The 24,660-nt window shown below is 39.0% G+C and overlaps 2 protein-coding genes across 3 annotated transcripts in view; one reads left to right on the top strand and one right to left on the bottom strand.

Annotated features, from left to right (window-relative positions):
• snx19a (sorting nexin 19a) overlaps window positions 1–24,660 on the top strand; it is a 112,999-nt gene that overhangs the window by 52,012 nt on the left and 36,327 nt on the right. For both annotated transcript variants that reach the window (XM_057820680.1, XM_057820681.1), the window contains one exon: window positions 2,342–2,449. The gene's annotated coding sequence lies outside the window, so the exon portion shown is untranslated. The remainder of the gene's footprint in view (window positions 1–2,341; window positions 2,450–24,660) is intronic.
• Window positions 67–23,482, bottom strand: LOC130906386 (carotenoid-cleaving dioxygenase, mitochondrial-like). Its single transcript, XM_057820685.1, has 12 exons — window positions 23,317–23,482; window positions 15,597–15,789; window positions 15,310–15,521; window positions 11,360–11,475; window positions 11,134–11,236; window positions 10,915–11,043; window positions 10,691–10,851; window positions 10,449–10,616; window positions 6,612–6,749; window positions 6,221–6,403; window positions 3,104–3,214; window positions 67–504 (listed from the first exon to the last, which is right to left on the bottom strand). Exons 1-12 carry the CDS (start codon window positions 23,336–23,338, stop codon window positions 388–390), a joined length of 1,653 nt encoding a protein of 550 aa, XP_057676668.1. The 5' UTR covers window positions 23,339–23,482; the 3' UTR covers window positions 67–387.

Raw genomic sequence — 24,660 nt, forward strand, 5'->3', positions numbered from 1 at the left:
TTTGGTCACATTGTGTTACTTTCTCTGTAATCGCATAGGAATGAGAATAAGACAATCATAGGGTTTTACATTTTATTTGAATTATATACAAAAATAGTTAAAGTGCAAGATTCAAATGATATTGATTAGAAATAGCTATTGGCACTTAGTGTAAGAAATAGCAGTTTTGAGTAATACAAAAGTTGTGTAAATACAAAACAAGAATAAAATTGGACACAAACCAAATTGCATTCATTTGCATCCATTTGGTAAGAGCACAATGTACCTTTGTAAAGCATAAAGCAGGAATTCATTCAAGTACAATCATGTAATCGTCCCTATTTAGTGTTTTGGGTTGACTATTATTTTGGATATCATTATGCAGCAAACATGTAGTAACAATTTCATTTAGGCAGAGGCACTGAAGACACCGTGGAAGCCGTAGGGCGTTTTGACAGGAACTTTGGCTCGTCCCAACTCTTCAAATGTTTTGGCATCCAAAACCAGGAGGAATGTGTCTTTATCCTATTGTTGGAAGAAAAACAATTATGTATTAGAGGACCAGGCCAGACACTTCATTTTGTGTTTTGTAGCTGGAGATTTATACAACCTCGTAGAAGCCAAAATGTCTCTAGATGTCTGCTTTCAATGTCTTAGATGCATCAATAATCTTTCTCGCTCCCTCTTTCTCCGCTTCAGCCATTGTTATGTTATGTCCTATCTCTTAGAGGTTAGATCTTGTGCCCAAACCCGATTAACATTTTGGGCACGACCCGGGTCAGGGCCAAAATGTTAAGCATTCACGTTCGGGTCGGGTCGGGCCTCCGCGCCGGACTAATAAATTATTAAAAAAAAAAAATAAATAAAAAAAAAAAAAGGGATAAAACCGAGAGCAGGCTCTCTGTATTGTGCATTTGCTTGTGCACACACATGAACGCCGTGGCCCGCATGTTTTTTTTTTTTTAATATTAAACTTTCCCAGCGTTATTTTGTTGTGTAAATGCTTTTATAATGATCATAAAAATATGTAGACTATTTAAACATTAAGAAAACTTGCTTTTTTTTCTGCCAACTGAGAATTTGTTACGAAAGACACTTTTATTTATGCACACAAAGGCAACACAAATTTGATCCTTTTGAATCTTCTCTGTGTGTCTGCAAAACTGCATGTTTTTTTTTTCTTTTTCTTTTTTTTTTTTTTTTTTTAATATTAAACTTTCCCGGCGTTATTTGGTCGTGTAAATGCTTTTATAATGATCATAAAAATATGTAGACTATTTAAACATTTAGAAAACTTGCCTTTTTTCTGCCAACTCGACGAAATGAAAATAAATTGCTGCTGCTGCTGCGTGTTTTTCCCCGCGTCACTCCAACAACAACAACAACAAAAATCAGGTTTTTCGGGCTGGACCTGCAAATCTAGTTAATTGATCGGGCTCGGGCCGGGTCGGGCTTCAATACCAGCGGGTCGTGACGGTCGGGCTGGATTTTTTTAGGCCCGATTTAACCTCTATTGCACATATTTAGTGGGCTAGGCCTACATTTTACTTTCGTTCTACATTGCAATTTAGTTGATGTTTTGTTTGCAACTGAACTGATCCCTGGATTGATATTGCGATAAAGATGCTGCTGCACTACAATATTTTCTTTGTCGTTTTCTTTAATATTTACTTGAATATTTTTATTGATGGGTCGTTGTGACTAAAATACCGTGACTGTTATTACTGATTTTGCACAGGAGTTCAGATGTTGCACTGTGTGAAAGGCTGCTACTGTGTGTAAAAAAAGAGAAAGCCCTGCTTTCATTCAAAGCACTAATTAAATGCTGTGATCCGTTTTTTTTTTTTAAATATATTTATCTGAAAGTATTTTCATTTGACTTCAACCAGGAGTGACACAAGAGCCAATAAAAAGTTGTTTAATGTCTGACCACTTGTGTTGCCTCATGAGTCACGAAAAATATGCTTTGCTTTAGAATTTTAATGCATCGCGATGCATTGCCGAATCGAACCGAATCGAATCCTGACCCTCTGGATGGAATCGAATCGAATCGTGGCCCTCCGAATCGTAATCGAATCGAATCGTGACGGCAGTGCCGATGCACACCTCTACCTAATACGTACATGAATACGGGGGATTTGTGTTCATGAAGGCAGATGTGGAACCAAGACAGTGCCACAACAAAGCAATAACCAGTAGAATTTAAATTTGACGACAATTCTGTACGTTGCGTCTCAGCTGAGACATCATAAGCTTTGCATTAGCTTCAACGATAAAGACATTGAAAATAAACACTCATCTACTATAAGTCATACACAGGCTTTTTACTCTATATGCACGTTTTTTGTTTGTTTGTTTACAGGTGGAAATCACTGTTAGGCAAGGGAAGACATCTTGATGTGCCTCACAACAACACTTATGTTGACGGACATACATCGAGACTACGTGCATTCTACCTTGATGACGGAAGGTTCGATTTATGTTCCACCTTCGTTAATATTTTCCTAATAATTTTATAAATTGTGATTTATTGACCTGTTTTGCACATGCACCAATTACACAAACAAATGCACCTCATTTTGGTCACTCAAGTATCAATCTACCCCTCATGTTAACAAAACAGATTGTTAGAATTTTGTCCATGAATGATCAACGAAGTGATCAGAACAAACATACAATATTTTTGGTGGATTCTTTAGGTTTAAAGCACATCCTTAACTTATTGTCTGCTGATGGTTTCGATTTAAGGCGTATGGCGAGGTAGATCCCCACTGGCACTTTGTAGCTACGAGCTGGTCGCTGATCAAAACATTCCACTTCCAACAACATATATAGGTGCTTCCAGGAGTTCACGCACAGCACAGAAAATCCCAGAGCCTCATCTACATTGTCCTGAATCAGTTTTTAGAGATTCCATTGGTTCCTTTAGTTGGATTTTGCAGTTTTAACTTTGTCAACACACTGATTACTTCAACGGCACTTCATGTTATTTTCTCAAAACGTCCGTAGCAGAAAATGTCAAAGATGGCGCCACCCAATTTTCGCTCAGGAAACTTGTTTAAACGGCGGCAGAATGACCAAAATGTGTAAGGAAGTGGGAACAGTGTGTCTTTCAACATGCTACCTGAGAAGGGGAGAGAATCACAGAGAGGATGACACCATCGTCCTCCTCCACAGCATCTGGTGAAGGCACAAATACTGGCTCGGATGGGTAGAGACCTTTCTGGTACCACACCTGAGGTCACATGGGCATGGAGGACAAACAGAGGAATCTAAGTCAAATGATTTTGTTTATCAAAAGCGTACTGTAGTTCATTGTTAAATTCAGTGTTGGGCACGTTACTTTAAAAAAAGTAATTAGTTATAGTTACTTACTACTTCTTCCAAAAAGTAACTGAGTTAGTAACTGAATTACTCTATAGTAAAAGTAACTAGTGATCAGGGAAAGTAACTATTTCCGTTACTTTAAAAAGAAGTTGTTGTATGTCAAAGAATTTGAGATTTTCTGAGCAGTATTCGAGTCAGTTGACGAGCAAGCCGAAGACAAATGGAGTAAAGATGTCGACGGGCTTCCACAATTACGCGAAATGGAAATTCCTTTGTATTTATTGTTTGGTGTATGTTACTAAACTCATCAGCGATTCCGAAATTACAAATCGCTACAAAGCTACGAACAGTTTTGCTGCAGATGGGTGCAGGACCTGCACATTATGACCGTATCAAACGGCAACTCCATCATTCTTGCAAAGGTAAGCTATTTGTGTTTACTATTTTCATTGCCACGAACCTGAACGCACCCCAAGTCTTGGATGACAAATAAACAGCAGAGTACACTCGCTACGGCTAGTAGTTTCTTCAATTTATTCAAAGTAAGTAATGCATCGCTTTTGACCGTCAGTAACGGTAACGGCGTTGTAACAGCGGAAAAAAATAATTAGTTAGATTACCCCGTTACTGAAAAAAAATAACGCTGTTATGTAACAGTGTTATTTATAACGGCGTTATTCCCAACACTGGTTAAATTTGACTGACGACTAGCCTATGACTTTTTGTCAGGCATGAAAATGGGTCAGGGGTTAAAAAGGTGGGAAAGGTGTGGAGGAAATATGTTCCGGCGTTCTGCCAAAATGTCCTCTGTCGGCGAAATGTCCTACATGTGGCGAATTTGACAATTTTAATTTTTCACATAAGGCTTAATATTCGAGCGGGGGTTTAATTAGTTGAAGGAGTTGATTTCAACCACCATTGACTCGCACTAGCTTAGCCACTCCGGACCCCTGAAACTAACAAATAACTGGCAAACTGCACAGAATTTGTTCAAATCAAATCCAACGACTAATTAAACCCCGGCTAACTCAAAGATTAAGCCTAATGTAAACATTCTGAACTTCCCCTTTAAAATAAAGACCATTGGATATGGCCATTAAAATGTTGTCTATAAAAGTTTTAGAGCAATAAAATAAACAACAAAAATGAATGAAATGAACAAGAATCCTTCAAACTATTTCATAATGGGTCCAAATTATTTTTCGAACAGATCATGTGACTACAGCACCTTAGAGACAGCCGTTTGCATTGCTTAGCCAAAACTACAGCTGAGGAGGCAAGATGGATATTTAGAATTTCTTTAAACCTAAGCTTTCAAAACTTTCAACAACAACTGAGCTTGAACCGAGGATTGAGCACGAGCAGTATCAAAAAGTCCTGGCTTTCGTGTTACCTGTTGTGCTGTAATTCCAAGTGGTGCTTGAATTGGATGCTTATAGCGGTCGACAGTCTTTTTGAGCCAGCGCAAAGTTCGCAGCGCACGGAGATATTTTTGTCATCTTTACTGGACAAAAATGTGACGTAATGGCTGTAATTCCAGTGTGCAAATGCAGCCGTTTGTAGTATATCTCCTCCCTATTTCATTGCATCCTGGAGGGGAAGCAAGGCTGTGTTGTTTTGGCCGCAAACTCCCAGCGCTCACGGCTCACGCATCATGGTAATACACGTGACCCTTTTTTTTCCATCCTTGATTAGAAAATGTGACATGTGATGTCACTCCCATGACTACAGTATTCTTCATTCTACATACATTATGGGGCAATAACAAAATAGTAACGCACAGGCATCAAGGAAAGTAATTTTACTCAGATTACTGATTTAGAAAAATGAACGCGTTAGATTGTTCTTTTCTGAAAGAAAGTAATCAGATTACAGTTACGCATTACTCACATAACGCGTTACTGACAACACTGCTTTTATATTACCGTTAAATAGACAAGCTTGACGCTACCTTAACGGGAGCTATTTTTTCACTGGACGCTCTGGCAGTGTTCAACGCAAGCTGCGACAAACGGCAGTAACTTTGTCATACCGCAAAATATGAAAACGATTAAAACCATTACTCACCAAATTCAATATGCTGGCGAATGCATTCATCTAAAAAAAAAAAATTGGGAGTGAGACCTCACCTCGTCTAGCGAACGTGAATTTGTTCTTAGGACAAGATCATCTGTCGCAATTAGCGATCTTTAACGCTCTTTTTCTCCTCCCCACATACAAACTTGATTCTCTCTCAGCGGCTGTGATTAACCTCAATGAAGTTGCTCTCCTAACTAAGCCTTGCCTATCATTCGTCTTTGTAAGTTTTTAGTAACTTTGTGTATTGAATTTGAAAGGAAAATGTGTGTTTTGTTTTTGGCAAACTTTTTCATGAAGCTAAACCGTTGAAGCGACTCACACGTGGAAAAATACGATTGTACAACGTTTTAAATGTATTCATTTGGTATATTTCAGTTACCACGATTTGAGAGATCAATAAATTGAAGAATTTACGCCTTGCGTTTGGAGTGTTTCTTTTTGGGTTTGCTGGAATAGCGTCACTGACACTCGCACCATCAAACAGAGGAAGGGGTAAGTGCTGCCGCGCCAAGCCACTTCTGGCTGCATTTTCGACACATGAAAAATAACGAATACGTACTACTGTATGACGGAAGATTTTAGTGGTTTTGTAACCGCCACGTTTTCATAGCATGGTAAACCGTGAAGGTAACCGGCACATGCCTACACCCGAACCCCCCCACCCCCCTTATAAGTTTTCTCCTCGGATCTACACGATTCACGTAGGTCATCCTTTTTGACTTCAAAACGGCGAATTTCGCCGAAAGGTGAGAGATTTTCATGCCTGTTTTGTTTGTTGTATAACTACAAGTTGATGGCATTATTGCAACTTGGCTTATGTTGACATAGTACATACCTTAAGGGTCTTGTCATTGAGGTCCATCTTGAGAAGTGAGTCTCCAACCATGTGTCTGAAGCCACATCCGTAGAAATAACGATAAGGCTTGGTGTTGTATTTCTTATAATTGATGTGAGGGAACTCCAGACCACCGTACTGAGAGAGATCATCACCATGGAGATCCTCATACTGGCAGAAGATCTAATAACAAAAAGAGGATCAGCTCGTCATTGTCACATGTGGTCAGCAAAGATTCAATTTTAGTTCAGCTGGTGTCAGCTGGGAGTTTAGAACTGAAGATGAAATGGTCAAAGGTTTTTGTTTTGGCTTATATGACTTCAATTGTTAGTTCAATTTGTACTGCATATTTTTTAGATTTACATCAAGTTTGAAATGAATCCGGACTTACCCTGATGTTGCTCTGTTTGACACATGTTGCTGTGCTAGAAGGACGAGTGTTGAGGTTTTGGTCAATCGGCGTGTCATCGGTCACGTGAAGAGGGAGTACAAAGCGGCGAGGAAAAACTCTGCTCATGGTGTTGTACACCTGAATAAAAATGATCTGTTAGATTCTTTTACAGATGCCTGCAGAAAATCAGATCTTGATATGTTACTGTGGTTAAACTACTTGTATGCACTAGTGGTTCATTTTTTTCCCTCACGATTGTTACTCCTATTCAGGGGTGAAAGTGGTTGCCTGGCACGGCCAGACTGTTCTCCCAGTATTTTTCAAACACTGAGAGAAAAGTCTGGGAACCAGCCCATTAACAGCCTCTCGAGCAGGTACAGAATCAATCGACAAATCAGATTTGTTTATTTGCGTGACGTGTTCTTAACGAGCAACGTCACTCTTGTGCGTTGAAAGTCGTCTCCACAACAACACAGATGGTGAACAGGAGAGCCGAGAATATGTTCCGATCCACGGTAAAAATCAGTTTTAAATGACCAAAAACACATCGACACGAGTCATTGACAACAGTCTGTCTCGCGCTAGCCATGTTGAATAAACTCCGCTCTCCTCGTCTGTTTACTTCCGCGCGCAAGTCCCTCGTCCTGCCCTCGTCGTTTTACTAACGTCACGTCTGCCCGTCGCTGATTGGTCCACTCCGCTGTTTGTTTGCTGTGGCTTGCTCCGCCTTGGAAATTGTTTTCGCTGAATGGTGGCCAGACTCAATAGCTGTAACAGCGGTGAGTCTGGTGTACCAGGCAATGAAAGTGGGCCAGAACGGTCATGAACGCAGTTCCGGTATAAGATTCAGGGCCAGAACGCAGTTCGGGTATAAGATTCAGGGCCGTAATGTTGTTCCGGTTAGATGTGTGCGAAGTTTCCGATTCTTAGATTATTCGCGATTCAGCCTTGGAAGATTCGAGAACGATTCACAAACATCCAAATTCCGATTATTGAAATATGTCAAGTAAAACACACTCAGCGCGCCGCGCGGTCATCGGGACGCAATGAGGAACGGAGCGAGAGTAGCTAAACATCATGCTTGTCATTACCTTTCCCCTCGGGTAACGCCAATGCTCAACTCACGGCTCTAGCTCAACTCATGCCGCGAGATAAAAAAAAAAAAACAACAACAACATACCTGACTGCTGCCGACAGCTGCTACAAAGTACGTCCACATAATGTTACGGTAGATATCATATTTATATAGGACTAGATGCAAAATAGACTTGGTGGCGATAGCAGCACATGTCCAGAAAGCTAGATCCGGGCGTAAGTAAACGGCTGCCATCTTAAAGCAGTAGACTTCCCTGCAAGGCTGTTGTAGCGAACCTTCCATGTGAACCTAATTAACTTTTTATCTAAAATTCTCCTAAATCGGTAAAATATTGACTTGAATCTATCTTTAAAATAGTTTTAAAACTTTCACATATCGAAAGTAGACAAAAGGGAAATTATGGAATAACGGGAGCTATTTTAACAACTTTAACGGTTGATTGACAACATTAAATTAATTGAATGTAGTCTGCTGATACAGAATGGGGATTTGAGTATATTATTTATTGTTTTTAACTGTTAACTTGATACTGAAACAGTCGTTTATTTAAGCCTGCGAGGCTTTTTTTTTGTAACAGTTTTTGTAACCAATGTACAAAACATTAAAAGCAGCTAATAGCGGGGGGTGGGGTGGGGGGTGTCATCAATAATCGATTTATAATCGAATCGTAGCCTCTGAATCGTAATCGTAATCGAATCGTTAGGTGCCCAAAGATTCCCACCTCTGGTTCCGGTACACTGTGCTTTGATTCCGAAAATATGACGGCAACTGTCAAAACGCTATGTAAAAAAAAAAAAATGCTAAGCTGCCACACATGCCAAGAAGAAAACAATCTACCAACATCAGATTTACATACACAAGTGTTAACAACAAGCATAATAAAGTGCTTGTGTAGCGTAATCCGTTTCCACCAATATTTACAATTTATTTTATTCCACGGACGGCATGGAGGGTTCCCCAGCTCCTGTAGTTATCAGAGTCTGACGATGATGAGTCACCTCAATTTGAAAATGCACGCAGCAAAGCAAAACGGCTGTACTCTTTTATCCGTTCAGTTGGCTGACATACTGACATGTGATCAGCAGAGATAGTTAGCTCTGATTGGTTCAAATGTGCATGTTTTCTGGAACAGCAAGAAAAAAAAAAAAAAAAAAAGTCGTTGAATTGATGCGACAAAAAAGGGCAATGCAACATAAAATGGATCAAATCTTTAAGAGCAACGAAAGAGTTGAGGAAGCTTATTATATTTAGTTTTATTTGCTCTGATGGGGCGGTTCAGAAAATCTTAACTGTCAATGTGCCCTTTGGACTTATATTTCATTTATTTTAGGCTACTTATTCATTTCCTTATGATTTAAAAAAACAATGTTCAAACTATATTTCATTTCACTCGGCATACTATAAGTCATTTGTACTTATTTTTCTGAATGTATGTTTCTTATATCTTTATTATTAAAGATGTCCGATCACGTCATTTTCAAAGTATCGGAATCGGCAAAAAAATATCGGACATGCCTTTTTTTAATATATATATATATTTTATAATTAAATCGTTTTCTAATTGTATCTAACGTTACAGACAAAATGTCTTACGCTCATCCAGCGTCTTTAGTTTTGGCTTAAAGTAGGGCTATCAAATTTATCACGTTAACGGCGGTAATTAATTTTTTTCAATTAACGCATGCGCTGCACAACCCACTCACGCATTGTCGCGTTCAATCTATAATGGCGCCGTTTCACCTATATATAGAGCTACAAGGCAGCGTAAACTGAGCAGAGTGAATTTTGACAGGCTTTGGAGCCTTTTTTTAATTGGCTAAAGCAATCCCTCTCTCAACAATTAGAAACATCGTGGGAAGCAATGTGGGGAAGAGAGGTAGTAGTTGATCTTTTTCTTAACACCCTATGTTATTTCCCAACGCAGAGAAGATATATCAATTGGTGCCACTACGCACAGTGATGGTTGCACTTCCCATCAAGCATTTGGGCAGAACAGTTAAATGGCTACAGTATCATTTACTGAAAGCTCAACAAATACACTAGATGGCAATATTTAGTCACAATATACAAAGTCACATTTATCCTTTAAGAATTACAAGTCTTTCTATCCGTGGATCCCTCTCACAGAAAGAATGTTAATAATGTAAATGCCATCTTGAGGATTTATTGTCATAATAGACAAATACATAATAAACAAGTACAGTACTCGGCAGATACTCAAACTACAACGATCGGGATCGGATCGGGAGCAAAAAAAAAAACATGAGCGGAACAACCCTATTTATTATTATTAAAAAAAGTAAATGTTTACATTAACTTCAATTTTAATATACATCCTATGTTCTTTAGTAGTTAAAATTGAGATTTGGCATTTATTTTGTGAGGAAATAAGGGAAAATAAAAATTAGGAGATGAAGGTTGGGGTTATAGCTGTTTTTGTTTTATCTTTTATTTTGCAAATCATTGAAAAAATACTATTTTGAATGAAAATCAGTTTTTGTATGTGTTATACAAATAACTGTGCTAAAACAGTTTTCTTTGCATTTCAGTAGTTTAAGAGGTTTGAAAAAAATAAAATAAAATTTCTGGTTCCGTAGCGACCTTCACGTCGGGGAGTTCCGGCAAGAAATTCTAGCCACTTTCACCCCTGCTCCTATTCCTTAAAATTTGGCCTATCTAGTTAACCAGGTGTTATTGCTAGCATTAACACAATGAACAATAAGCAAATGTGGTCAGCTGACCTCATCGAGTGCTTCTCCCGACTTGCGTAAATTTTGAAGGGAGTATATGTTGATGGCTTGTCCTTCGTCTGAGCAACACAAGTCAACTACCAAGAATCCATCCTCTTCAAAAGCATTGATCTGATGGAAGTTGGAGAAAGCTTTGGCGTAGTACTTCACTGGGCTGACCTAAGGAGACATGCGCACATTATATGACTGAAATTCAAATGAGCGATTCCTCTAACCAGTTTGTGACCTCTCACCTCGCCTGTATGTTTGTCAATAAGATGCAGGATGGTTTCCAACTCGGGGTCCCAGTATACAGCATCGCCAAATGCTTTACCCCTTATCTTACTTGTGAGTATCTTCAACAGGTCGACTTTAATTGGCTGCTCAATGAATACCACGTAGTTCTCCGACATGGCTGGAGGGAATTTGGGCTCAAGTGACCAGTTCTACCCGCCATTCAGTATGGTGTATAACTTACCAAAGCTGTGATAATAGGAGGGATGGGACTTGTTTGAAGGGGTAATAGAACAGAGAATTCTGGCGCCATGCAGGGTCTCTTCAGTACTGGACTTCTCAGGGGGTACGCTAATAATGTTGTATATGGCTCCTGAAAACGTACAAGGTAGATTTTTCAGGCCATTAAGCTATTTTTAAGACTGGCGAGAAAGTTGGAAGCTTAAGAAGACAAGGGATTTACCTTGCCTTCCATAGGAGTTGCCCATGTTGAAGCAGGTACCATCAGGGTCATAATGAGGGTGGGCGGTAGCTCCATTCACAGCAATAAATTTGCTCCAGTCTACCTACATAGAATACCATACAATATATACAGTTAGAGTTTTTAAACACTTAGTCGTATTTTTTTTTTTTAATAGTGCATTTATGCTTTTAATGATCTTACTTCTATAGGCAGCATGCATTTGTACCTGTTCCATTGTCTCTAGGCTTTCTGGGTTGACTTTGTGTATCAAGTTAGTCTCTGTGCTGACATAGTAGTCTCCCTTGTATTTGACAAAGTTGACATTGCCATTGTCTGTGGGCTCTGCGACAGAAACATCCTCAGCGTGACTTTCTTTTAGAGTAACCTATAAACAAATGATCATTCCCTCTACTACGACATTCATTAGGTACATAGTAACCTCTGTCCTAGAATTTATTTAGGCAACTGCATCATAACAAACATCATAATTAGAGATGTCCTGATCGGGATGCCGATCAATCGGGTCCGATCACGTCATTTCCAAAGCATCGGAATCGGCAAAAAAATATCGGCCATGCCTTTTTTTAATATATATTTTTTAATTAAATCGTTTTCTAATTGTACTTAACGTTACAGACATGAATTGTTACACTCATCCAGAGTCTTTAGTTTAGGCTTAAGTTTAAATTTATCCCAATAACGGCGGTAATTAATTTTTCAAAAATGTATCACGTTTAAATATTGAATGCAATTAATGCATGTGCTGCACGACCCACTCACGCATTTTCGTGCTCAATCTGTAATTGCGCCGTTTTACCTAAATAGAGAGATAAAAGGCAGCGTAATATGAATAGAGTGAATTTTGGCAACCTTTGGAGCCGTTTTTTAATTGGCTAAAGCCTTACAATCCCTCTCCCTACGATTAGAAATATGGGGAGAAATGTGGGGAAGCAAGGTAGCAATTGATCTTTTTTTAACACCTTATTTTATTTCCCAACGCAGAGAAGATATACGTATCAATTGGTAGCACTATGCACAGTCATGGTTCCATTTCCCATCATGCTTTTGGGCATGGTTGCAGTATCATTTACTGAAAGTTCAACAAATACACTAGATGGCAATATTTAGTCACAATATACAAAGTCACAAGTCTTTCTATAGGTGGATCCCTCGCACAGAAAAAATGTTAATAATATAAATGCCATCTTGAGGATTTATTGTCATAATAAACAAATACAGTACTTATGTACTGTATGTTGAATGTATATATTCGTCTGAGTTTTATTCATTTTTTTCTTAATGCATTGCCAAAATGTATATGATCGGGAAAAATTATCAGAATGATTGGAATTGATTCGGGAGCAAAAAAAAAAAGCAAACGGATCGGGAAATATCGGGATCGGCAGATACTCAAACTAAAACGATCGGGATCGGATCGGGAGCAAAAAAACATGATCGGAACAACCCTAATCATAATATACAGGGATCAACAATATAAATGGCCCGGAAGTACTTTTACAACAATCAAGGCCACCAGAATGCTCCAACCATTGGCCTGGTGGGGTCAGTAAAAAGAATGCGTCGATTAAAAAGAAAAAAAAAAAAAAAAAAAATCTTATTTCCCATTAATTCCCAGTGGTTCCGTGTTGTGATGACGTTACGCTATCCCGTTCAAAGACAGCAGTCTTTGCAGCCAGCCGTTGCTCTCCGTGGGGCTTAAACACACCTCGTTCGCTCGCTCCCAACTGAACGTGCGGAACCTGATTACTGCTGCTGACTGAATGTCAGAATCTCAGCACCCACCTAACGTTATACTACAAAATGACGTTTCTGAAACCCCCAGCACCTGGCCAAGCACTGGGGGAAAAAAAGAGCACTCAAAAAAGAGGAAGTCACTGGAGGAGTTGAGGGAAAGCGAAATCCAATATGAAAAGGGAAAGTTTCAGCCCCAGTGGCTAGACCGCTGGAAGTAAATTAAGTAAGTTAGCGTATAGTTAGCGAGTATGAAACATATGGTATGAACATTACGTGATAATTCATCCGCATGACTAGGGAGAAATATCGTCATAACGACAGTCAAGTTTGAAAATCGTTAGCCATTATTGCCTTAGTCATCTCTTTGACTTCTAAACTGTTGCAACGACAACTGAGCCAGTGGAGACTTCCAGAGGGCGATAAGGGGAAAGCTTTGTCCAAGCACGGGGCTCTCCCGCGGGCTCGTAGGTACGGGTAAATGCTGACACCACTCGCCGGTTTGTTACATGCGAACGTTACACAAAAATATTCGCCCTGGATGCACTACCTGGTCGTCAGGGCGCAAAAATCAGTCAACTGAGGATAGGGTTGCCAACAGTCCATGATTGCGCTGGACATCCTGGAATATAAGAAGTTACGATATTCCAGGATGTCCAGCGCAATCCGGGACATCCTGGAATCGTGAGGAGGAGATAGAGGAAGAACTGGCTATTTTGGAGTGATTATGGATTTCGGATACAATTATTTGCACTAGATTCATGTTTTTGCACCGTTTTGCTGCACTTTTCATTAAATCTACCTAAAAAAAATAGATGTTATTTATGTTCTAATTCGTGATTATTGGGATCAATAACTAACACGTTGACCTGGGCCAGTGGTTTAGATAGTGGGGCCAGTGAACTTTAAAAGCCACTGGCCCAGAGGATATTGTCTACCCCTGATATACAGTGGGGTAAATAAGTATTTAGTCAACCACTAATTGTGCAAGTTCTCCCACTTGAAAATATTAGAGAGGCCTGTAATTGTCAACATGGTTAAACCTCAACCATGAGAGACAGAATGTGGAAAAAAAACAGAAAATCACTTTGTTTAATTTTTAAATTTATTTGCAAATCATGGTGGAAAATAAGTATTTGGTCAATACCAAAAGTTCATCTCAATACTTTGTTATGTACCCTTTGTTGGCAATAACGGAGGCCAAACATTTTCTGTAACTCTTCACAAGCTTTTCACACACTGTTGCTAGTATTTTGACCCATTCCTCCATGCAGATCTCCTCTAGAGCAGTGATGTTTTGGGGCTGTCGTTAAGCAACACGGACTTTCAACTCCGTCCGCAGATTTTCTATGGGGTTGAGACCTGGAGACTGGCTAGGCCACTCCAGGACCTTGAAATGCTTCTTACGAAGCCACTCCTATGTTGCCCTGGCTGTGTGTTTGGGATCATTGTCATGCTGAAAGACCCAGCCACGTCTCATCTTAAATGCCCATGCCGATGGAAGGAGATTTTCACTCAAAATCTCTCGATACATGGCCCCATTCATTCTTTCCTTTACACAGATCAGTCGTCCTGGTAGGGCTGGGCGATATGGCCTTAAACATGTATCACGATAAATTGAGCAGATTTATCCCGATAACGATAAATGACGATAAATTCACCCAAGCGGACTGTTATATAATTTGAAAATCTGAATCAATGCATGAAATACAGATTAACTATTTCTTGTTGATTTATTTACCAGCATTCAATTTGATATACTGTATTTAAGAATTGAACATGCAGTCTAAACATTAAATTTATAAAAATGTATTGTAAGCAATAAGAATTCAAGTATGAACATTTATAACAGCGTGTATGACTTGAACAATGTACATTGTCAAAATCAATATGCCTGTGCAAACATGTAATTGTAACACAAATGACTTGCAGCTTGAACAGTACACTTCAAAAAGACAACTTATTGTTAATGGCTGCTGTGATATAATTATTAAATACAAGTGTTTACTTTATGGTTTAACCATGATTTGCAAATAAATTCTTTAAAAATCTAACAATTTGATTTTTTTGTTTTTTTTTTTCACATTCTGTCTCTCATGGTTGAGGTTTACCCATGTTGACAATTACAGGCCTCTCTAATATTATCAAGTGGGAGAACTTGCACAATTAGTGGTTGACTAAATACTTATTTGCCCCACTGTATCTGAAGGATCATAAAAGATGGGTTGAACTAAAAGGACACGTCCATAGCACTACATGAAGTGAGAATGACAGCAACAACTATTTCCACTTGGAAAACTAAAATATATTGACTCCGCCCACTGAATAAGCCACATTACATTAAGGAAGATGGCTTAGTTACAAGGGACTAAAACATAAGCTGTTTGTACATGACATGAATACTTTTGACTAATCAATACTTACTTATCATCTCAAAGTAAGAGAAAAATCTCTGGAAGATGTTTTTACAAGGGTCAGGCATGGCGATGGTACCAAATTCGCACACCATGATACGGTCCCGTTCGCTGTTCTCCTTGAAAGCGTCACTGCGCAGGAAGCGGCTCGTGTACGTCACCTGGCCTTTCTCCACCTTGAACTTGTGTAGCATGGCCATTCCATCAAACCAGTGGTTGTAGCTATCATGGAAGGAAACCATGTAAATGCAGTCTTAAGACCCATAGCAGTTTTTGGAGAGGACTGGTTGGACTCACTGAGTGTCTCCAAACTCAAACTTCCCTGGGCCATTTCGGAGAAGGCTGCCATTGATCCAAAGGGGAATGGTCCCTTGTATCTCAGCATGGACTGGATCAGGGGTCTCTTTGACAGAGCAGATCAGAGGAGCGATGGTCTCCAACCCTTTTTGTCCTGTTGTGGTACCGTCCTTCACCTCATTGTTGGCTTCCACTGCACACAAATGGCACATCAAGACCATTATTGACCTGTCATGTTTTACAGTGGAGCACAAAAGTGAGTACACCCCTCGCATTTCTGCAGATATTTAAGTATATCTTTTCATGGGACAACAATGACAAAATGACACTTTGACACAATGCAAAGTAGTCTGTGTGCAGCTTATCTAATAGAGTTAATTTATTTTCCCCTCAAAAAGAAAGTCCATCCGTCTCATCGGATTATTGGACATGGTTCCAGTAATCCATGTGCTTTGTTGATATGTCTTCAGCAAACTGTTTGCGGGCTTTCTTGTGTACCGTCTTCACAAGAGGGGTGACAGCCATGCACACCAATTTGATGTAGAGTGCGGCGTATGGTCTGAGAACTAACAGGCTAACCCCCCACCTCTTCAATCTCTGCAGCAAAGCTGACAGCACTCCTGTAACGAGTCACATGACATTCTGGGGGGGGAAAACGACGAGCAGTACTCAATTTTGACATTTAGGGATGTACGTAGTTTCCAAGTATTCACTTTTGTTGCCAGGGGTTTAGATATTAATGGATATATTTGAGTTATTTCTAGGGGAAAATAAATTAACTCTATTATATAAGCTGCACACAGGCTACTTTTCATTGTGTCAAAGTGTCATTTTGTCAGTGTTGTCCCATGAAAAGATATACTTAAATATCTGTAGAAATGCGAGGGGTGTACTCACTTTTGTGATACACTGTATATGCGGCTGTTGTGAAAGCACTTCAGTAAAGAGTTTGACGATAATCATTGTATCGCATGATTGAGTGGAGCAGAAACCTGATTCACATTGGATTCCACGTATGTGTTTTCCCTGGCTTTGCTCCAGAAAGACAACTCCCAAAGTTTTAAAGTTGACATCTGATTTGAATTAATCTTAAGACTCTCTTTGCATGCATTTGAGTATTCAAATGGAATGAATTAAATCTTTGATTTTAACATCTTTGGATGATGTATTTGCTATATTGGATACACTGCTAGTTTTTAAAATGGCTATTGTTGGTTCACATATATGGAAATCATAGTCTGAGTAATTTAGATGTGGTCTAGAAAATGTCATGTCCACCTATTTTGGTCTCAGTTATTTTGTATATATATATATATATATACGTATCTATATATACAGTGCCTTGCAAAAGTATTCGGCCCCCTTGAACCTTGCAACCTTTCGCCACATTTCAGGCTTCAAACATAACGATATAAAATTTTAATTTTTTGTCAAGATTCAACAACAAGTGGGACACAATCGTGAAGTGGAGCAAAATTTATTGGATAATTTAAACTTTTTTAAAAAATAAAAAACTGAAAAGTGGGGCGTGCAATATTATTCGGCCCCCTTACGTTAATACTTTGTAGCGCCACCTTTTGCTCCAATTACAGCTGCTAGTCGCTTGGGGTATGTTTCTATCAGTTTTGCACATCGAGAGACTGACATTCTTGCCCATTCTTCCTTGCAAAACAGCTCGAGCTCAGTGAGGTTGGATGGAGAGTGTTTGTGAACAGCAGTCTTCAGCTCTTTCCACAGATTCTCGATTGGATTCAGGTCTGGACTTTCACTTGGCCATTCTAACACCTGGGTACGTTTATTTTTGAACCATTCCATTGTAGATTTGGCTTTATGTTTTAGATCATTGTCCTGTTGGAAGATAAATCTCCGTCCCAGTCTCAGGTCTTGTGCAGATACCAACAGGTTTTCTTCCAGAATGTTTCTGTATTTGGCTGCATCCATCTTCCCGTCAATTTTAACCATCTTCCCTGTCCCTGCTGAAGAAAAGCAGGCCCAAACCATGATGCTGCCACAACCATGTTTGACAGTGGGGATGGTGTGTTCAGGGTGATGAGCTGTGTTGCTTTTACGCCAAACATATCGTTTTGCATTGTGGCCAAAAAGTTCAATTTTGGTTTCATTTGACCAGAGCACCTTCTTCCACATGTTTGGTGTGTCTCCCAGGTGGCTTGTGGCAAACTTTAAACGAGACTTTTTATGGATATCTTTGAGAAATGGCTTTCTTCTTGCCACTCTTCCATAAAGGCCAGATTTGTGCAGTGTACGACTGATTGTTGTCCTATGGACAGACTCTCCCACCTCAGCTGTAGATCTCTGCAGTTCATCCAGAGTGATCATGGGCCTCTTGGCTGCATCTCTGATCAGTTTTCTCCTTGTTTGAGAAGAAAGTTTGGAAGGACGGCCGGGTCTTGGTAGATTTGCAGTGGTCTGATGCTCCTTCCATTTCAATATGATGGCTTGCACAGTGCTCCTTGAGATGTTTAAAGCTTGGGAAATCATTTTGTATCCAAATCCGGCTTTAAACTTCTCCACAACAGTATCTCGGACCTGCCTGGTGTGTTCCTTGGTTTTCATAATGCTCTCTGCACTTTAAACAGAACCCTGAGACTATCACAGAGCAGGTGCATTTATACGGAGACTTGATTACACACAGGTGGATTCTATTTATCATCATCGGTCATTTAGGACAACATTGGATCATTCAGAGATCCTCACTGAACTTCTGGAGTGAGTTTGCTGCACTGAAAGTAAAGGGACCGAATAATATTGCACGCCCCACTTTTCAGTTTTTTATTTGTTAAAAAAGTTTAAATTATCCAATAAATGTTGTTCCACTTCACGATTGTGTCCCACTTGTTGTTGATTCTTGACAAAAAAATTAAATTTCATATCTTTATGTTTGGAGCCTGAAATGTGGCGAAAGGTTGCAAGATTCAAGGGGGCCGAATACTTTTGCAAGGCACTGTATGTATATATACAGTGGGGCAAATATATATATACAGTAGGGCAAATAAGTATTTAGTCAACCAATAATTGTGCAAGTTCTCCCACTTGAAAATATTAGAGAGGCCTGTAATTGTCAACATGGTTAAACCTCAACCATGAGAGACAGAATGTGGGGAAAAAAAAACAGAAAAATTGTTTGACTTTTGAATAATTTATTTGCAAATCATGGTGGAAAATAAGTATTTGGTCAACACCAAAAGTTCATCTCAATACTTTGTTATGTACCCTTTGTTGGCAATAACGGAGGCCAAACGTTTTCTGTAACTCTTCACAAGCTTTTCACACACTATTGCTGGTATTTTGGCCCATTCCTCCATGCAGACATCCTCTAGAGCAGTGATGTTTTGGGGCTGTCGTTGGGCAACACGGATTTTAAAGGGTATTAAAACACTAAGGGGCTGTGAGATATCAATAGAACCGTTATGTGGCAAGATAACAAATATTAATAAAGTTAACAAAAAAATAAATTGCATTCATGAGCAATTATCGAAAATAGATCGAAAATTACGAACATTTCCGAAAGCATTCCGGAAACAGCCGAATGGGGCGGAGACGTCATAACAAGGAAACGAAAGGTCGAGGCAGGTGCAATCGCTGTTTATCGACGAGAGGGTTGCGTTCGTGTTTTATCAAAAAATCGCTAAAATGGTTCAAACCTGTCATGCTATGTGGTCTACAAATAGCCATTTGTTGCAATGTAGTACCCATGAGTTCCCGAACGCGAGAAAAAGCTGGACTACGCAGACAATGAGTAAAGTTCGTCCGTGCTAAGAGGGCTAATTTTGCAGACCCAGCCTCCGGCACGGTTTTGTGTAGTGCGCATTTTACACCTGAAAGCTATTCTAACTATGGACAAATGAAATCAGGTTTTGCTAAGAAATTGCTGATGAAAGCAGCCACCATACATGCGCAGCCACCTAAATGTCCCGCGATATCAAGAAAGAGGACGACTGGCTCTGATGAGACCACCCCAGGCTAACCAAAGGAGCGGAGCGGCCAAGCTCGAAATGGCCAGAGTGAGTACCCTTTTATAATAAAAACATATCACGCATTGGAAATAGGACTGGACACATGTATAAATTATCGCTCGTAAAATATATAGAACAAATCCTCGAATCCCATTCATATTTGTGTCTGTTGGCAGAGCGAAAACCTATGATAGCACTATAAATGATAATTATTCTATACATTACATTATTTTGCGGTCACGGTGTATCAGCTTCACAAAAAGAAATGCAAAATAAACCATTCGGTGTTTCCCAGCCGATGTTGCCGGTGTTTCATCAGTGTGATTGCTCCTCTCAATGATCCTTTCATTAGGCTGCATTGGCTGTCGTTTGGGCTCAAATTGATAACCCAAAACACCAAAGAAAGGTTCATAACTCTCCTCGTCACCATTAGAAGAATGTTCATTGCGTCGGATTCGTCGCTGCAACTAGAAACAAAATTGTCCGCTATCATTGCCGCCATTCAGTACTAAGCACTGAGCCGGTTGTTTCCTCGTAGTGACGGCACGCACACAATATGCTAGATTTCCGGGATCTCGTGGGCGGGTCCTTTTAGCTTGACAATCGATCCAAATTTCTATCATTTTCTTGGTTTTGCGATGTGTGTAATTACACGAAGTGGCATGATATGAATCCAAAAGGCATGCATTTATGGATAAATGATGGAATATTAGCATTTCCCCAGGTGTTGTCATACCCTTTAAACTCCCTCCGCAGATTTTCTATGGGGTTGAGACCTGGAGACTGGCTAGGCCACTCCAGGACCTTGAAATGCTTCTTAAGAAGCCACTCCTTTGTTGCCATGGTTCATCATGGATCATTCTCATGCTGAAAGACCTAGCCACATCTCATCTTCAATGCCTTTGCTGATGGAAGGAGATTTTCACTCAAAATCTCTCGATACATGGTACATCTCGATTAGGGCTGTCAAACGATTAAAAATTTTAATCGAGTTAATTACAGCCTAAAAATTAATTAATTGTAATTAATCGCAATTAATCGCAATTCAAACCATCTATAAAATATGCCATATTTTTCTGTAAATTATATATATATTCTGTAAAATAAATTGTTGGAATGGAAAGATAAGACACAAGATGGATATATACATTCAACATACGGTACATAAGGACTGTAGTGGGCATTTCACTCTACTGTCATTTAAATCTGTCTATGCTGTCCTCACTCCAAAGTGTCTACTTTTTCCAAAGCTAGACAGCTAGGGAACGACGCCTTAATAATCAGACTCCTTTCTTTTTAATCTGATTTATTAATAAAATAGCCTCAAACCAATTTCCTCTTTAGACCGTCGTAAAACTACAGTACAAAAAAAAAAGTACACAAGCATTGCATTAGCAACAACGTTAGCTTAGCACGCTATACAGGTTCACTAAACATAAACAAAAAGAGTCTCATACAAAAAATATAACATTTCGCTTACTAACATAATATGTACATTCTTTACAACAACCATACTTATGGACAAATCTTGTCCAAAGATCATATAAGCACAACATTACAACGTAGGCGTCAGCCTGAGACGTCGTGCAGCCATATTGAACTGGCAAGAAAATAATAAACCATGTCGCAAAGCGACCACAAGAGTTCGCTGTTAGACAGCACAAAAAGCCTTGCTGTAAAATTTACCAAAAGGCAGAATACTGTCTGAGCGGGACATGTGCGTTAATTGTGTCAAATATTTTAACGTGATTAATTAAAAAAATTAATTACCGCGCGTTAACGCGATAATTTTGACAGCCCTAATCTCGATACATTCATTCTTTCCTTTACACAGATCAGTCGTCCTGGTCCCTTTGCAGAAAAACAGCCCCAAAGCATAATGTTTCCAATTCTAGTATATATTTAGTAATATAACAATATTCTTTTTTTTTTTTTTTTTGAGTAAAATTAGTTAGTCGTAGCATTGCAACATACCGTATTGGCCCGAATATAAGACGGTGTTTTTTGCATTGAAATAAGATTGAAAAAGAGGGAGTCGTTTTTTGCCTGGCACGTCCAGACTATTCTCCCTGTGTTTTTCAAACACTGAGAGTATAGTCTGGGACCCAGCCCATTAACGGCCTCTCGAGCAAGTACAAAATCAATTGACAAATCAGATTCGTTTATTTGCGTGACGTGTTCTTAACGAGCAACGTCACTCTTCCGCGTCGGAAGTCGTCTCCACAACAACACAGATGGCGAACAGGAGAGCCGAGAATATGTTCCAATCCACGGTAAAATCAGTTTTAAATTACCAAAAACCCATCGACACAAGTCATTGACAACAGTCTGTCTCGCGCTAGTCATGTTGAATAAACTCCGCTCTCCTCGTATGATTACTTCCGCGCGCAAGTCCCTCGTCCCGCCCGTCGCTGATTGGTCCACTCCGCTGTCTGTTTGCTGTGGCTTGCTCCGCCCTGGAAATGTCATCCGCTTATTGGTGGCCAGACAGCGGTGAGTCTGGAGTACCAGGCTAGGTCATTTTATATTCGCGGTCTAGACAGTATACCCATTCATGACGCCAAATATCATTGAAGCGTTTTTCTTTCATGACAGATCTCAGCTACGCTCCCCATTCAAGACGCTAGATGGTGCCAGATATCATTGAAGCGATGTTTTGTCATAGATCTCAGCTACAAGTTTAACCAGTTTGCATTATTTTTTTTATTGCAATGTTTTCCTTATTCAGATTTGTTTCAAGACTACAGTTACAGTTTGACTTCACTTTGATGGTTAATGCAGTTATTGCAATTTTGTTGTTGTATCACAATAGATTGGTTTATTTACGTTTCAAAAACCAGAACCCATTCATTTACGAATGTGATTGCACTTTAGTTTACATATTTAAATGTTCAGATATTAAGATTTGAATGAGGCAAAATAACTTGCTTTTTCTCTCAAATATATTGTTATAATCATTTGTTTCAGATGTACTGTAATTATTTTCTGTATAAAAAATAATTTGGTGTTCAAAAAGTCTTTTTTCAAACTTGAAAAAGAGGGGGTCGTCTTATATTCGGGCCAATATGGTAATACTATGCAGTTGCAATAAAGATAATAATAATGATACTAAGATCGTGGAAAATAGTAAAGTATTATACATATATATATTTTTTTAAATATAAGTAATTTTACATCTGACAATAAACCTGAATTCGGCATCAAGAAATTAGATTTAATAAGAAACGATCCTTTAGAAAAATCATAAGATTTCCTTATAAATGTACTTTTACACTTATTTGAGCTTATTCTTTGTACTTCATAACTAGTTTTATAGTAAGGCATTACAAGATTGCACACTTCACTGAATGTTCATATGCCGCGCTTACAATTTACTTTTCTAACTGTTGGCAACTAACCCTAAACAAGTGTTTAAATAACTCCAAATTGACCAAAGGAAAAAAATGTATTTGCATTTGCTTTTGTTACACAATAATTAAATTGACACTCATGCGGACAACAATGAGTAGAAATGAAAACATGAAACCAAATGTGTTTTCTTTGCCATCTCTCTATCACAAATAGCAATAAAGCCAAGCAAAACAAAGCTAACACTTGATTTATATTTTCTTCCATGCGACCTAAAATTGATGAGACACCAGCAGCAGAAGCATCACGCCACGTCACGCCTTTCAATCAATACGAGAATAAAAAAAAGTAACTAAACGCTGTTTTGATGACATTCCTACTTAATACAAGAGTCTTACCTGTATTATTGACCGGGTCCATATTTCGTGTTGTGATGGACGAGAACAAGTGTACTACTCTCTGTCTCTGACGCCTTGTAAAAGTCAGCCGCGCGCGAGTTGCATTTGTGGCGCTGCTGAGCACGCTGCGTCGCTGTTACATAACATCTTTATGTAATCCATTGAGACTTGATATGGTAAACTAGCGTCAAATGAGGCACCACGAGTAGGTTCTCGCATTCCTGGTCGGGTGCCGTTCACTACATGCGCATGGTTAGTTAAGAGCAGGGGTGAGCAACCCAAAATGTTGAAAGAGCCATATTGGACCAGAAAAACTAAAAGCAAATACGGTGGGGAGAACAAGTATTTGATATTGGCAGTGTATCAAATACTTGTTCTCCCCACTGTATGTCTGGAGCCGCAAATAAAAAAGAAAAGCCTTATATAAGCCTTATAATGAAGGCAACACATGCTTTATGTATCTATATTAGCTATATTAGCCTACTACAAAAATGACTAAGATGGCTACAAATACATGATGAGCTTTCATGATTAAATGTTTATTTTCTCTCCAGCGAATCCTATAGAATTAATTAGGTTTATATTGTTGAGAAATGGTGCCCTGACCCCCGTTCACCCAGTCTGTTTCCTCTTATAAATGTCTCGCCCCCAGCAAAAAGTGTACATACAGGTTTGCCACAAACCAAAAAAATGCCACATACCAAAATCCATTTTGCCACATACAGTACCCAAAAACATGCCATATACGAAAATTCATTTTGCCACATACCCCCCCCCCCAAATTCCACATGCCAAAATCCAGTTTGCCACATACCAAATAAAAATGGCATATATCAAAATCCATTTTGCCACACACCAACAAAAATGCCAAAACCCAGAAAAAATTTCCACATGCCAAAAACCATTTTGCCACATAACAAAAAAAAAAAAAAAAAAAAAAAACACATACTGTACCAAAATTTATTTTGTCAAAAAACGAAAAAGAAAAAAAAAAATCCACATGTCAAAATCTATTTTGCCACATACCAAACAAAAAAATGCCACAAACCTAAAAAATTCCACATGCCAAAATCTATTTTGCCACATACGAAAAAAAATGCCACGTCATTATTTATTTTGTCAAATACAAAAAAAAAAAAAAGAAAAAATTCCACCTGCCAAAATCCATTTTGACACATACCAAACAAAAAAATGCCACAAACCTAAAAAATTCCACATGCCAAAATCTATTTTGCCACATGTCATTATTCGTTTTTATCAAATTAACAAAAAAAAAAAATCCACATGCCAAAATCCATTTTGACACATAACCACATAAAAAGGCCACATGCCAACATTCATTTT

This window comes from Corythoichthys intestinalis, chromosome 18, assembly GCF_030265065.1.
Source record: "Corythoichthys intestinalis isolate RoL2023-P3 chromosome 18, ASM3026506v1, whole genome shotgun sequence".
NCBI lineage: Eukaryota > Metazoa > Chordata > Actinopteri > Syngnathiformes > Syngnathidae > Corythoichthys > Corythoichthys intestinalis.

Coding starts and splice junctions, on each gene's coding strand:
- LOC130906386 (XM_057820685.1), bottom strand. CDS start 23,338: ATGGACCCGGTCAATAATACAG. Junction 15,790..23,316: donor GGACCCGGTCAATAATACAG/GTAAGACTCTTG, acceptor ATTTGTGTGCAG/TGGAAGCCAACAATGAGGTG. Junction 6,404..6,611: donor TCAAACAGAGCAACATCAGG/GTAAGTCCGGAT, acceptor TTTTGTTATTAG/ATCTTCTGCCAGTATGAGGA.